The 12,855-nt window shown below is 40.9% G+C and overlaps 1 protein-coding gene and 1 long non-coding RNA gene across 5 annotated transcripts in view; one reads left to right on the top strand and one right to left on the bottom strand.

The window, feature by feature from the left end:
• specc1 (sperm antigen with calponin homology and coiled-coil domains 1) overlaps positions 1–12,855 on the bottom strand; it is a 31,284-nt gene that overhangs the window by 7,655 nt on the left and 10,774 nt on the right. For 3 of the 4 annotated variants that reach the window (XR_003891153.1, XM_011611144.2, XM_029849048.1), the window contains exons 4-5: positions 947–2,430; positions 115–322 (exon numbers count right to left, since the gene is read on the bottom strand). Coding sequence is in view for 3 of the 4 variants with exons in the window: in XM_011611144.2 (XP_011609446.1) it covers positions 115–322; positions 947–2,430 (1,692 nt within the window). In the remaining variant the exon portion in view is untranslated. Of the gene's footprint in view, positions 1–114; positions 323–946; positions 2,431–8,286; positions 12,110–12,855 lie in introns of those variants that run through there. The other variant, XM_029849049.1, reaches the window with a different exon arrangement.
• LOC105417441 (uncharacterized) lies at positions 5,623–7,644 on the top strand. The gene is made up of 3 exons (XR_003891156.1): positions 5,623–6,036; positions 6,138–6,262; positions 7,481–7,644. It is a non-coding gene; the product is annotated as an uncharacterized lncRNA (long non-coding RNA).

The raw sequence follows: 12,855 nt of genomic DNA on the forward strand, positions 1-12,855 counted from the left end.
GCAGAAAGTCGCAACAATTTCAAAGTTAAACATCAACAATGATAACAGCTGCTTTTTAGCCAGTCCAAATGTGGGTAAAAGCATTTCTCTCAAGAGAAGAGTAAACTAACATACTCTCCATGTCCAGGGCAGCCTGGTTTGTGTGGCAGTTGACAGCCCTCTGCTGCTCCACCTGGTCCTCCAGTTCAAAGATGTTTTCCTTCAGGTCCTTCACCTGATTCTCAGCCAGGATTCTCTCTTCCTCTACTGATGATATCTGGTTATGGAGCACCTGCTCCCTTTCCTCAGCCTGCTCCTGAACCTGCTGACATTTGGCCTCCACCTGTGTTATGGATGCAATGCAATACAATGCAAAAAAAAGCAAACTGTCAAAATGACCTTATCAGCCCGTTGCCATCAACCAAATGAGGGACGGTTTCTTTCACTAGGCTGTTAGGGCACTCAACTCCCTCCCTGCTCTGCCTCCTTCTGATGCTTCCCAATCACAAACTCTGGATATTGACTACATTTTTTAATCAGTTTTAACAATCTCAGTTTTAATAAGCCCACCAATGAGGTTTTACCGCTTAGTTTGTTCAACACAGACATCTCAGCCACCACATTTCAATCTACTGTATTTAGATATTTTACAGTTTTACTGTTTGTGCATAATATATATTATTGTACTTTTGTTTTATTCAATGTTTGTACAATGTCACAAAAATCCAACTCTCTATGTCTGTGTTAATATTACAGAATTGACAAATGATTATGCTGATTTGAATAAAAGAAATGGTACTATCGGACTTGAAGTCAAAGGTAATTCAGACTCTGTTGTGAAATCACAGAACTGAAATTATTTGAGAACTTTCACATCAATTGAGAAAATTAATCTATGTGCCATAATCAAACATTTAGTCAAAAATTCAGCAAATCCTGTTTTGAGCTGTAAAACTGTGCCTCCTACCATGGATAGAGCAGCTCTTGTGTGCTCAGTTTCAGCCTGAGCATGTAACAGCTTCTCCCTCAGCGTCGTGAGCTCGGCCTCCATTCGGTCTCTCTCAGCATGGGCTGCTTTCAACATGCTCAGAACCTCAGCAGTGTCACTGGCATTCTGTATGGTCTTCATCTCACCTATCTTTTGCCTCTCAATATCCACCTGCACCTTCAGTCTGCTGTTCTCCAGCCTCAGACTCTCAGCTGTCGCCCTCTGTTCCTCTGCAACCAGTGTTGCCTGACCTACACTTTCCAGTTCTTGGTCCAGTTGTGCCTGCAGCCTGTCCATTTCCTCTCTAAGGCAACAAACCTGGCCCTGAGCTATCTGGTGCTCTTCCTCCAGAGACCGCAAACTACCTGTCAGTTGCTGTTGAATATCTACCAGCTTCTCCCGTTCAAAATGTGAGCTTTCCATAAGATTTGCGTATCTCTGTTCCAACTCGGCCAGCCGAGGTCCTTGACTACAAATCTCCTCCTCCCTCTGGGCCTGAACTTGGACTTGTTCTTGAAGTCGTCTGGCCAGGGACTCATTCTTCTGTGCTAGCACTTCTACACACTCTTGCTGCTGTTGAACTGAGGTCTGCAGGAGGCGTTTCTCTTCTGCCAGACGCTCATTCTCTGCCGTTAGCTCCTGGACCATTTTCTGTTGGTCTGCTAGTTCCTGCAGAGTTGCTTGTAGTTCCTCAGCAGTACTGTGTTGGTTCTCTTCCATCTTGTGAATCTGTTCTGCCAGGCTCTGCACTGACAGATTCTGCCCCATTGAACTCATTACTGCCCCTATTGATCCAGTTTCCCCACTGGCACCGCTATGCAATGACTCTGAACATGACGGTATCTTCTCAAACTCTGAGGAGTCAGGTGATGGTGAGTCCTTTGTCATATCTGAGCTCGACGAAACAGAGGTTCTGAGACTGCTGTATGGCAGGCCATTTACAAAAGGTTTAGAGGGGGTGCTTGCAATATAGGCCTCTAAGGAAAGGAGCTTTCCATTTAGTATCTGATTATCTTCTCTGAGTACTGCTAATTCGTTCTGAAACGTCCCATTCTTTTCCCTCAACTCTCCAACCAGCAGAAGGGCCTCGTCCACCTGTCTCTGCTCTTCATCTGTGACACATTTTGATGGGGCTGAAGAAGACGGGGTGGATGGTTTAACCATGAAGTGCTGCAGTTCAGCCCTTAGATTGCTAATCTCCAAGTCTTTAGCTTTGGCTTCGGCCAGAAGCTCTTTAATCTGACACTCCAGAAGACCCCGTTCCAGGCCTTCTGTATCTTGAGACTTTGTCGGACCACGTGTCTGCTTTGCCAGGGCAGAAAGGCTGGAAGTGCTGGCACTAGAAACAATCTTCTTGGTACTAGAGGTCCGAAGTTGGTCCCTCAGAGAGGTGCGGCCTTTAGTTAAAGCAGAAGGTATTTCTCTTGGAGCTGGGATACCAGACCTCTTGGCTGCTTGCGCACCTGCAAGTCCAAGCACAACAATGCTCTTTTTTAATGATAGCATAGGTTAGTCATAGGGGGAAAAGACTCTGTATAGGATGTTTCCGGCTGATAGCATTATTCAGAAAGTATGTGGTTTCCAGCCAGGTTGTGTGTCAGGACATATATATGAGGATTAATGATTTTGGTGGACACAGCGCCAAAGAAATTCAACTACCGAGTAGATAATCTTCTTTGGGAAGGAGATATAGTTTGTACTTGATGGTACAGATAGTTTGGTTGGGGTAACAGCAGTTTATCAGTCAGGAGATTTTGACATTGTGAAATATACCAATCTAACCACACTCCATAAGCTTCAGATGAGATTGGACAGCCTGTTTCACATATAATCATATACAGTAATCATAGCATATTCATATAGCATATATAAATATATACATACACATATACAAACACTGGAATGAGAAAAACATCAGTAAACGTTATTCATGATTTGTGTACCAGGATGATCTCCGCTGCTAGCTGCTTTGAATTTCTAGACTGTGGGTTGCACTTACAAAATTGCCACATTATCATCTTCTGCAGTACAATTCAACTAGACCAAGTTCACCACCTGGGGAATTTAAAGCAGAATTTTAAGTTAAATAACTTTTATATGCAAACAAAGCATCTTGGTGAAAATAAATAATACCACTGTAGCTGTGTGACAGCACATAAAAGGCTAAAATGGCTTAAATAAAAGGATAAAATGTTGAAATTTAAATATATATGAAAATTATCAACAGTCCTTCAATCTATATTTCTTGATAGTGAGAATAGAGGCCTAATAAAATCAGGGAACAGGGAAGCTGGGTCAATAATATGTAAACATACTATAATGACATGAGACATGGTATAATGAGAGCAACTAAATTAGCATGCCACATTCAGATCCATGTATTATTCAGCAGTTTCACAGAGTTGGTGTAAATTTGAACAACAACAGCATCTGCTTGGCACGGTCTGCCTGTTACCGTCGTGTTCATTCAGCACAGAGTTACAGAGATTAACTGTGGCATTTCAATACCACAGTGTGGGTCACTCCAGCGTTTTCCGGCCCTCTCTGAAACATCATCCGTATTTACAGAAGATCAGTGTGAGCTGGGTGCCCCCTGAAAACATTGCCTTTTTTCCAGATGGTCAACAAACAGTGATGGAGACACAAGGGGGATGCTTGTTTTAGAGGAGAAATGTCTTGTTGCATGTTAAGCATTTAGGCACAAAGGCACCTTAAGCAAGTGCACAAAGACAGCCCTGTGTCTCATACATTCATAACTTTTTAATGAATGGAAAAACTAAACAGGCAGCCTGTGCATTCCTCTCATCAAAAGCACACACAGACTCACAAATGGCATATTTAGGTTATAAATCCTGTATCCCAATGGGTTCTATAAGCAGTCAGCCATTGACAGCCACTTTAGATGATCACCATATCCAATTCTCTGTCCTTCTACTTCCCAGTCATCAAAACTGGCCAGAGTTCTAGATTACAAAGGTGTAGCACATTCCTTGAGCATGGTGTGATTCTGTTATCTGGCACCACATTTAAAGGAAGACGTGGAGGCATCAGAACAATCTACAAAGTGGAGACATCAGCATTTAATTTGTATTTAAATAATTTGGGCACTGCAGCGTGTTGTGAACAATTCTCCGGGGAGCATCTTAAACTATTAAGATGCGTCCTTAGATGCAGCGTTTAGATTAACATAAAAATGTGCAGTAAAGTAGTTAAAATCCCTCAAAGCAATATGCTATTCAATAGCACTGCACAAGACACCTAGAGCACCATTTAAAGCAAATTCCTGTGGACTTCGGAAAATCATGACTGACAGAATGAGCACAGCACTCATCAATTATGAACTGACACATATTAAAATTAAATTAATGCTGTGGCTCAATGACTGAAAAATATGCATCACCAGAGAGGGGGAATCCATAAGAATAAGAAGCCAGTGGTAGGACACCCGTTGATTCACATTCATATTTTGCTTTTTTCCTGTTTCATTTGAATAAAAGCTGGATGGAGCACTTAAACATCTCGTCTTTAGCTCGCCCAATACGTTAACGATTACATCACCTCAACTGTTCATTGTGGACAGAGACATGATGCTCAGCTTGATAACATATCAGTATTATTATTGACATCTAGATGAAATACAATTGAAAAAAACATTTCTAGTGTAAAAATAGCAACAATTTAAATTGCTGTTACTATGATCAACACAGAAGCTACATGAACTAAATGCATCATGCATTTTATTCACTTCCCACATTTCATCTGACCTCAAAGGGAAACAACTGAGCTGTTAGGAGTTCCCGAGTGTTTCCCTCTCCCCCTCCCCTTCTGTTTCTTGCCTGTGTTTCCCTTGTCTGTTTACTTCCAGGCTGGGCAGGGTTCTTCCAGGTTCTCGCCTGTCGAGCGATCTACACACCTGGAACTCATCTCCAGCTAATCACCCAGACCCGCCTCCTGCTTTAAAAGCCTGGTCCACATTCCAATCATCGCCAATTTGTTGTTTAACCCCCTGTGATACAGCCTGGCTCCTGCAACTCTGAATGCAAGTTTGTTTCATTATTCCTGTTTCCAGTTGCCTTTCAGACGCTTGTTCGCACTGCCCAGCCTGCTCCAGTTTGACCGTGTTTTTCTGCTTCCAGCACCACTTGGTTTTGCCCTGAACCAACTTTTAGTAGATCTTAATTCCAACCTCACCCATTCGTGTGTGTCTGCATTTGGGGGTCTTGATTTGTGTCTGCAGTGCCTAACATGAGCTCAATTTATCAAAAGAGTAGAAAGACGACAACACACACATAGAGGACAATTGGTGACCTTTAAAATTTAAGAAGAGACAACAGAAAGAATGGAATTTATAATTTTAATCTATTTATATTTACAAATGATATTGCGTTAAAGTGAAGGAGAAAGAGAAATCTTACAAAAACAGATAATCTCTTAATCTATTTATATTTACAAATGATATTGCGTTAAAGTGAAGGAGAAAGAGAAATCTTACAAAAACAGATAATCTCTTAAATTAGTCATTGTTACACCATTCTTCTTAGATTTCATTTGTCTTGCGCATTAATATGAATGAAGGTCAAAGTATAACTTCTGCAACCTTTGGTGCAAAGTTAAGGTTATAATTTGACCTACATTCCATAGTTTTATCTGACTTAATGCAAAAACCTTGAAGTGATAACATTTTAGATCTGAGATGGCTTTGCACAGGGGCCATATAGAAATGTGTTTTTTTTTTTTTTTTTTTAAATCGATGAGTAGTTTCATGAAGGACCCTGACTGCCATGCTCTGTGCTCAGAAATTGATTCCCTACCCAGTGATTTACAGGTTTCCAAAGTTATTCAGGTATTCCCTAAAGTCTGCACTGTGATTACACTCATGCACTTTACTGGCCTTATTATAATAATGATACAGTAAGCTTTTACTCCACAGAAGGAACTGTGAGGATGGAAGAGGTCCAGCACAGCTGGGTAATTATGGCCAGCCAGACTGCCTGTCAGGAAGTTAAGAACGGCACTGTGAGGAGAGAGCTCAGAGACTTCAATAAGAAGCATGGGGAGAGGGGTCAAAGGTGAGGCATCAGTAGAAATACATAACAGAGCCAGCACCTGAAATGACATACCACCTCCATCGCTACCAGAAACAAGCTCTGTACCAAACTCTTTTCTGCAGGAAATCTGTAGCGCAGTTTTTCAGTCAGGTGGAAGTGGAGATGAGAGACAACATGCTCTGCATTTGGCCTTCCTGCTATCCTGTTGATGTGGCATAAAATGGGCCAACAGGCACCCCTCAGTCAGGTTCGCAACATTCCTTTCCTCTTACAGGATGCAAAGAGACTCCTGGCCTGCCACAGTGACTGAGTGGAGATTAGCTTGGACAGTACACTGCTTCATAACAATATGGTGCTAGAAAGCATGAAAGTACCACTTACAAGTCTGACAATGTCAGGTGAGGACTAAGATTTACTGTACTGTGAACACACCAGGTGCCACATGCTCCCCATGAGTCTTTTTATGATATACCTGAGCTTGAATCTAAACTCTATTTAATTCCAACTCTGATTTCCAGGTAATGATTTTCAGTGAGACAAAAAGCATATTTACACACTAAACACTCCTGTGCAAACACAAAGCATTCTGCTATAGCCCACCTATTTATTGTATTAAATAACTGCCATGGAAATTATGACTGGTGGAACTTCCTCACACTGTCCCAGCTGTCAATAGTTGGACAAATTTACTTACTCGTGCTGCATCCCTGTTTCATGCCAATTAGGTCCGTTGGATTATCACAATAATCTAATCCTTCTTCATTCTTGACATCACTGCTCTGAAACAGTGGTTTGCTGGTTGTAGTAGTCACACAGTTTGTACCAGAAATCCTTAAATAACATGTTATTGTCTATGTCTATTTTAATGAGCATCCATCACTGATGAAAACATGATGGCCATAAACAGTCCAACTAGTGAGGACACAGGGATGCTTGTTGTAGATGTCAGTGTATTTCAGTTGTCCTAATGAAGTCTGTATCACTGTGTCAGGCACCTTATTTCTTAAACCTGACACTTCCTATACGATGCTATTAATCTGATCTCAGCTGTTTCCACATTTCTTCACCTAATATCAATACTAAAATTCTTCCATTTAGAAGCCGAAAGGCTGATTGCTTTAAAATCAGGGTGAAATTTAATGTACAGTTCCTAGATAGCATTGGATTTTGAGGAATCCTCCAAAAACAATACAGCAGAGTTCATTTCATAATGGAATTCCATGCAGGAGGTTGGAGTTTAAAGATTTTTCATGGGTGTGACTACAGTGTGACTGTACAGCCTTTCAGTGGCTGGGTGAGCATTTTAATCTGACTCATTTTCAAAACTGGATGCCTCCATTTATCATCTGTGTGTCAATCTCATGATTATTTAAAGGTGCTTTTCAACAGTCATACTTAACACACAAAAACTGATAAGATTAAATGGAATAACCTAATTTGGTACTTTGTTTTGTCTCTCATGTAGACTGTATGCTATTGAACGTGCGTGCCTGAGCAACTAAACTGGCAGCTTATCTTTTCAAGCGTGCAGCAGCCTTCTGCCATCCACTGCCTTCCATTCTTAGCCTTCTGTGCTCTATCTTCAAGCAGCGCAGGGAAATAAGGCAGCCTATGCCCATGACTAATAAAATACTCATCTGTAGTAGGTGTGTGTTGCCCCAGAAAGCTACCTTGTTCTTCTCTATTCAGTATCAGTATTTTGTGTATGAAGGAAACAAGCACACATAATCACATTAGGATATGATGCTCTGATGAAGTGTTCAAATGTACAAAATGCATAAACAGTGTGTAAACTGAAGTACACATATACAGCATCAAGAGGCAAATATTGGTATACTGTATCAATATACAATAATGCAAATACAATGAAATTGCTCTGTAGCATTGTGTGAAAAATCATGTTTGAGTTTGACTGAATGTGAAATTGATGCCAAGTGCAGATCACAGGCATTTTACAGTGGATATCAGAGGAAACTAAACATGCAAGCACAATGACATCCCTCCTCAAGGTGAACCTAAAAACCATTAAGAGCACTAAACCACAGATGTTTAACCAGCTCCAAAGTTGTCCAGACAACATTTTTGACTGCAGGGTATGTGAATCAGTACTCATCAGTCAACAGTAATTTGTCAGGACTAGAGGGATACACTCTGATATGTAATGACAGATTAGCAGTCTCTATTGTCCTTGAAAAAAACGAACATCTCCATCTCAAAATAAACATTAAGAGCTAAACGTCATGCTGATGAAACAATACAAGAGCAGCAGACCTGAACCTGTTTCTTGTTGTCTCCCTGTCTGGTTTCCCATGTTGCTCCAATCTGTGACTTCCACTATCCACACTAGCAGGCGAATCCAGCAGGAGAAATCGATGCGTATCCACTCAGCTTGTACACGAAGCACCACCAAATCACATAAAGAGATAACCACCAAAGAAAAAAGCAAATGCTCCCTGTGTTGTCTCCTCTCCTTCCGACGTCTGAGCGGAGTGTGTGTTCATACGTGAGGCAGACTGTTAAAGCTAATATGAGTGTCTGTGTAAGAAATTTGCCCGTCCTCCAGAACAGTGGCACTATGTCACACTGGCTGATGATCGGGCCACAGGGAGAGTTGTGTGCACTTTATTATTACTGTGATGACTGCAACCAACTCCAAGGAGGCGTGGCTTCCCACAGCCACGCACACACATTAACACAGCTCCCTCTCAACCCTGTCAGACAGCTTATTCACACTACTATCTAAGGTGAAGCTCTTTTAACTAGCCCAGAAAACTACCCATCAACACATACCACATTGTTATTTCTCAGCTCTCTTATTTTTTATTTAGGCTCAGTGAGGGGAAACAAGAGGAGAGGGGAAGAGAGGCACATTTTCCTCATCTCAGAGGCTGACAGTGAGTTCTCATTTCTTCCTGCTAAACAAAGCATCGGATCTTCCACACAGTCAGCTGGTTATAAAATCACAAGAAAATGATCCTCCCTCACAAATGTGGAACGGAGGGGCTACAGTGTGCTACCCTGAGCTTACTACACTGGTGTCATTTAAAATAAGAGAGCTGAGAAATAACAATGTGGTATGTGTTGATGGGTTTGTAGTAGATTTGGAGGGGTTGTGTAGGGCTAGAATATTCATAGACACATGAAATATTTATGACAGCAAGGGCAAAACAAAAAAGCTAAGTTAGAAAAGTGTCTATTCTCTTATATGACCTAAAAGCTCTCATGTACTGTATACCATATCATGATACAAAGCATATTTTTTCCACCACAGCCCCTTCATGAATACTGACTTTAAGTAAATAAGATATTTGTTCATTGGTCAATAATGAGAATATTTTGGTTGTTTTAATATACTTGAAAGTACAACTTTAGCTGTTACAACTAATAATAATAGCTATCAGCCATCCATTAAATCAACACATTCTAATGCTGTAGATGGCGCTATATCCAACATTAGATGAAGAAAAGGTACCTGCTGCAAATTGCGGAGAAAGGGGAAAAGATGAATGTCACTGATAAAAAAATTAGGCAATAACAAAAAAACATGCAAAAAGAGGATTATGTATCTGCCATTGAAGATAAGTATAACAAATGCTAAGTTTCTCTACATGATGATTTACTGGTTAATCTGAGTCTGTATTACTGTGTGCTTTAACATGAATCGTTCCCAACGGCAGACATTAAAATTCAACTCCCTTGCATCATCCATCTTTTCAACACTTGACACAGATAAGCACACACATTTTCAGGAGGTTGAATATTTGCTGTCTGAGTATGAAGCAAATGCCAGCAGCTTGATTTATACTGCTTAAAGTCCATGGTTACAAAACCGATAAACAGATCATGACAGCACAAGACAGTAGCCATATTTTGCTCAGTGATGTGATGGATTAATTGCAAAAAGGTCTGGATATAAAGGACAGCACTGCAGATCATGCATGTATGTCATATTACTATGACTATTTAACATATCACTGACAAAGTCCCAGCCTGCGTCCAAGCCATTTCATGTCTAATGAATCCTACCTGAACTATTTCCTCCCTGTCTTATTTAAAATTCTGCTCTCTACTCTTCTTGGAAGAGCATATCTTGGTAAACAAACATGTCTTTAATGCAGCTAAGAATGTTGTTCTCTCCATCAACCATTGGATGTTACAAAGATCCTTTTCCTCCGCATACAAAAGTACTTTATAATAGTGTACTCAGTACATGGAGCTTATGTATATTTGTGTGCAGTGTGAGGAAAGATTTTGGTATTCCGTCTGCCTTTACATGCATGCATATTTTTCTTCTGCTAATGTCAGTGTGAGTCTGTCATGGCTGAGTGAATGTGTAGACTAAAGCACCCCAGAGGACTGTAGCGCATGTGATTAATTTATCTGACAGATAGGAGCTTGAAGACTATATCTTGCTCTGCTCCCGCCCAGCAAACACTGACATAAGACAGAGCGTATTGGGACCACATGTCAGGAGTCTGGAGTCTGACTGCACAGTAAAGCTTTGCCTTCCACATCCTGTATCGCTGACTTTCTAAGCGCACATTAGCCTCCCTGCTCTGTTAGGCCTTCACTAAATGTTGCTCAAGGTCATCCGACAGATGCACCACCTGTCCACTTTCCATTCTCATGGTACAGAGCTGGTGCTATGAGAAAAGTGATGTGAACTCTAAACTGCTTCGGAGATACTCATTATCCATCTGGTGTGGGAGCAAAGCTCGGGCACAGCCATCATCAGTCTATGGCAGACCTCTCACACGGGGTATTTTGGAGGTTAATCACATGACTGGTTGAGGGGTATTTGTGGAATGGCAGGGAAAAAATATTTACCAACATTTTCACATTATTCAATTAATAAGGGCCAGTCATGTACGGAATATTTTACATATTTTTTGTTATAGATTTAGTAAGAGTAAAGGCATGTGGCACATAAGGAAGGAAGAGATGTCATCTATACTACAATGGGTTTGCACAGGTTTTTATCTTCATTCCAAATATGTAGAGACATTTTATGTAAAGTGATATTGAAAATAAACAAATAGTATCATGTTCAAAAGGAAAGAGCTCAGGAGACCTGTGCTGCTGCTCCTCATCTCTGTGCAAAGATGAACGTTTTTGCAGTCACTGTGAGGGTAACACACACGAACATTTGACATTAGAGAAGGAATGCAAGACTACTGAATATAAGTGTGGTGTTCTCTACAGCCATCAGTGACTACAGTGCTACATGGTGCAATGCATGAATGCTGGAAGACTGGAATTTCCTTTTCTTCGAGGGAATCAATCATGGATTTAGATTCAGTTATTTATCAGCACTTCTCACAAAAAACACACAAAATCAAACTGACACGAAGACAGTGCCTGTCAATATAATGTCCAGTTGAATGTTTTCCCATTAACTGTCCCCAGCAGCCTCGTTATTACCAGCACTAGACGCACTTCTCTCCTTCTGTCTCTGTTCCACAGGGACTCTGTGAAAGCTATACTTAATTATTGATTATTGTTTTAAATTAATCAACAGGATGGGGGTGAATTTTATCCCACTGTCTGACAACATGGCAGAATTGTTTAAGTACCAACTGGAACAGCAGAAAGACTCTATTAGCAGAAATAACAGTTATGACTCATTACTCCATCATGCTGTGAGGGAAGGTGAGGGAAGGGTCAGACTGTGAGTCACCACAGCCTTTTCAGCCAATGCGGATGCATGCGTGTCTCCATTTAGAGAATAAAAGTCATCAATCATCCCTTTAGCTCTTAGAATTATAGCAACTCAATATACTATATTTTGTAACTAAAAAACTAAATGCACTAGGCATTAGCTAGTTCTGAAAAGGTACTGAAAAGATGTTTTAACTTAAATCCGTTTTTGTATAATGAAAGTAAATCTTGCGATTTGCTCTCACATGTAAAATGTCAAGGCTGAGCCGTTATATCAGAGGACACTGTTGTTTTACGACAGCCTGGACTCAACTTCATAAAAGTCTGTTAATGTTTACAAAGCAAATACAAAAGAATAGTTTGCCAGAATTTACTACTCTGATCAGTAGTAGTAAATGTATCCTTCAAGACAAGCTTCAGACCTGTCTTAAAGACATAAAGTCCTGGATGTCTTCAAATTTCCTCCTCCTTAACCCAGGAAAAACTGAGGTCATGGTGTTTGGTCCTGAACCTCTCAGGGATAGATTAGATCACATGATCACTCTAGATGGTATCTCATTAACATCTAGTCTCTCTGTGAGGAATCTAGGAGTAACTTTTGATCAAAATCTCTCCTTCAACTCACACATTAAATTAGTCTCTAGAAGTGCCTTTTTTCACTTGAGGAACATCTCAAAGATCAGGAAGCTACTGATGCAGCCTGACGCTGAAAAGTTAGTCCATGCATTTGTTACTTCCAGGCTGGACTACTGTAACTCCTTATTATCAGGGTGTCCAAACAACTCTTTAAGAAGCCTCCAGTTGATCCAAAATGCTGCAGCCAGAGTTCTGACAGGTATTGACAAAAGAGATCACATTACTCCTGTACTGGTGTCGCTTCATTGGCTGCCCGTTAAATTTAGAATAACTTTTAAAACCCTTCTTCTGACCTACAAGGTCCTCAGAGGCCTAGCTCCATCCTACCTGGAGGAGCTAGTGATACCCTATCAGCCCAATAGACCGCTCCGCTCTCAGAATGCTGGTCTACTTGTGGTTCCCAGAGTTTCTAGGAGTAGAATGGGGGGCCGAGCATTTAGCTACCAGGCCCCCCTGCTTTGGAACCAGCTCCCTGTCCAGGTACGGGAGGCTGACTCCATCGCTACTTTTAAGATCAGACTCAAAACCTACCTCTTTGAAAAAGCT

Source organism: Takifugu rubripes, chromosome 15, assembly GCF_901000725.2.
Source record: "Takifugu rubripes chromosome 15, fTakRub1.2, whole genome shotgun sequence".
Taxonomy (NCBI): Eukaryota; Metazoa; Chordata; class Actinopteri; order Tetraodontiformes; family Tetraodontidae; genus Takifugu; species Takifugu rubripes.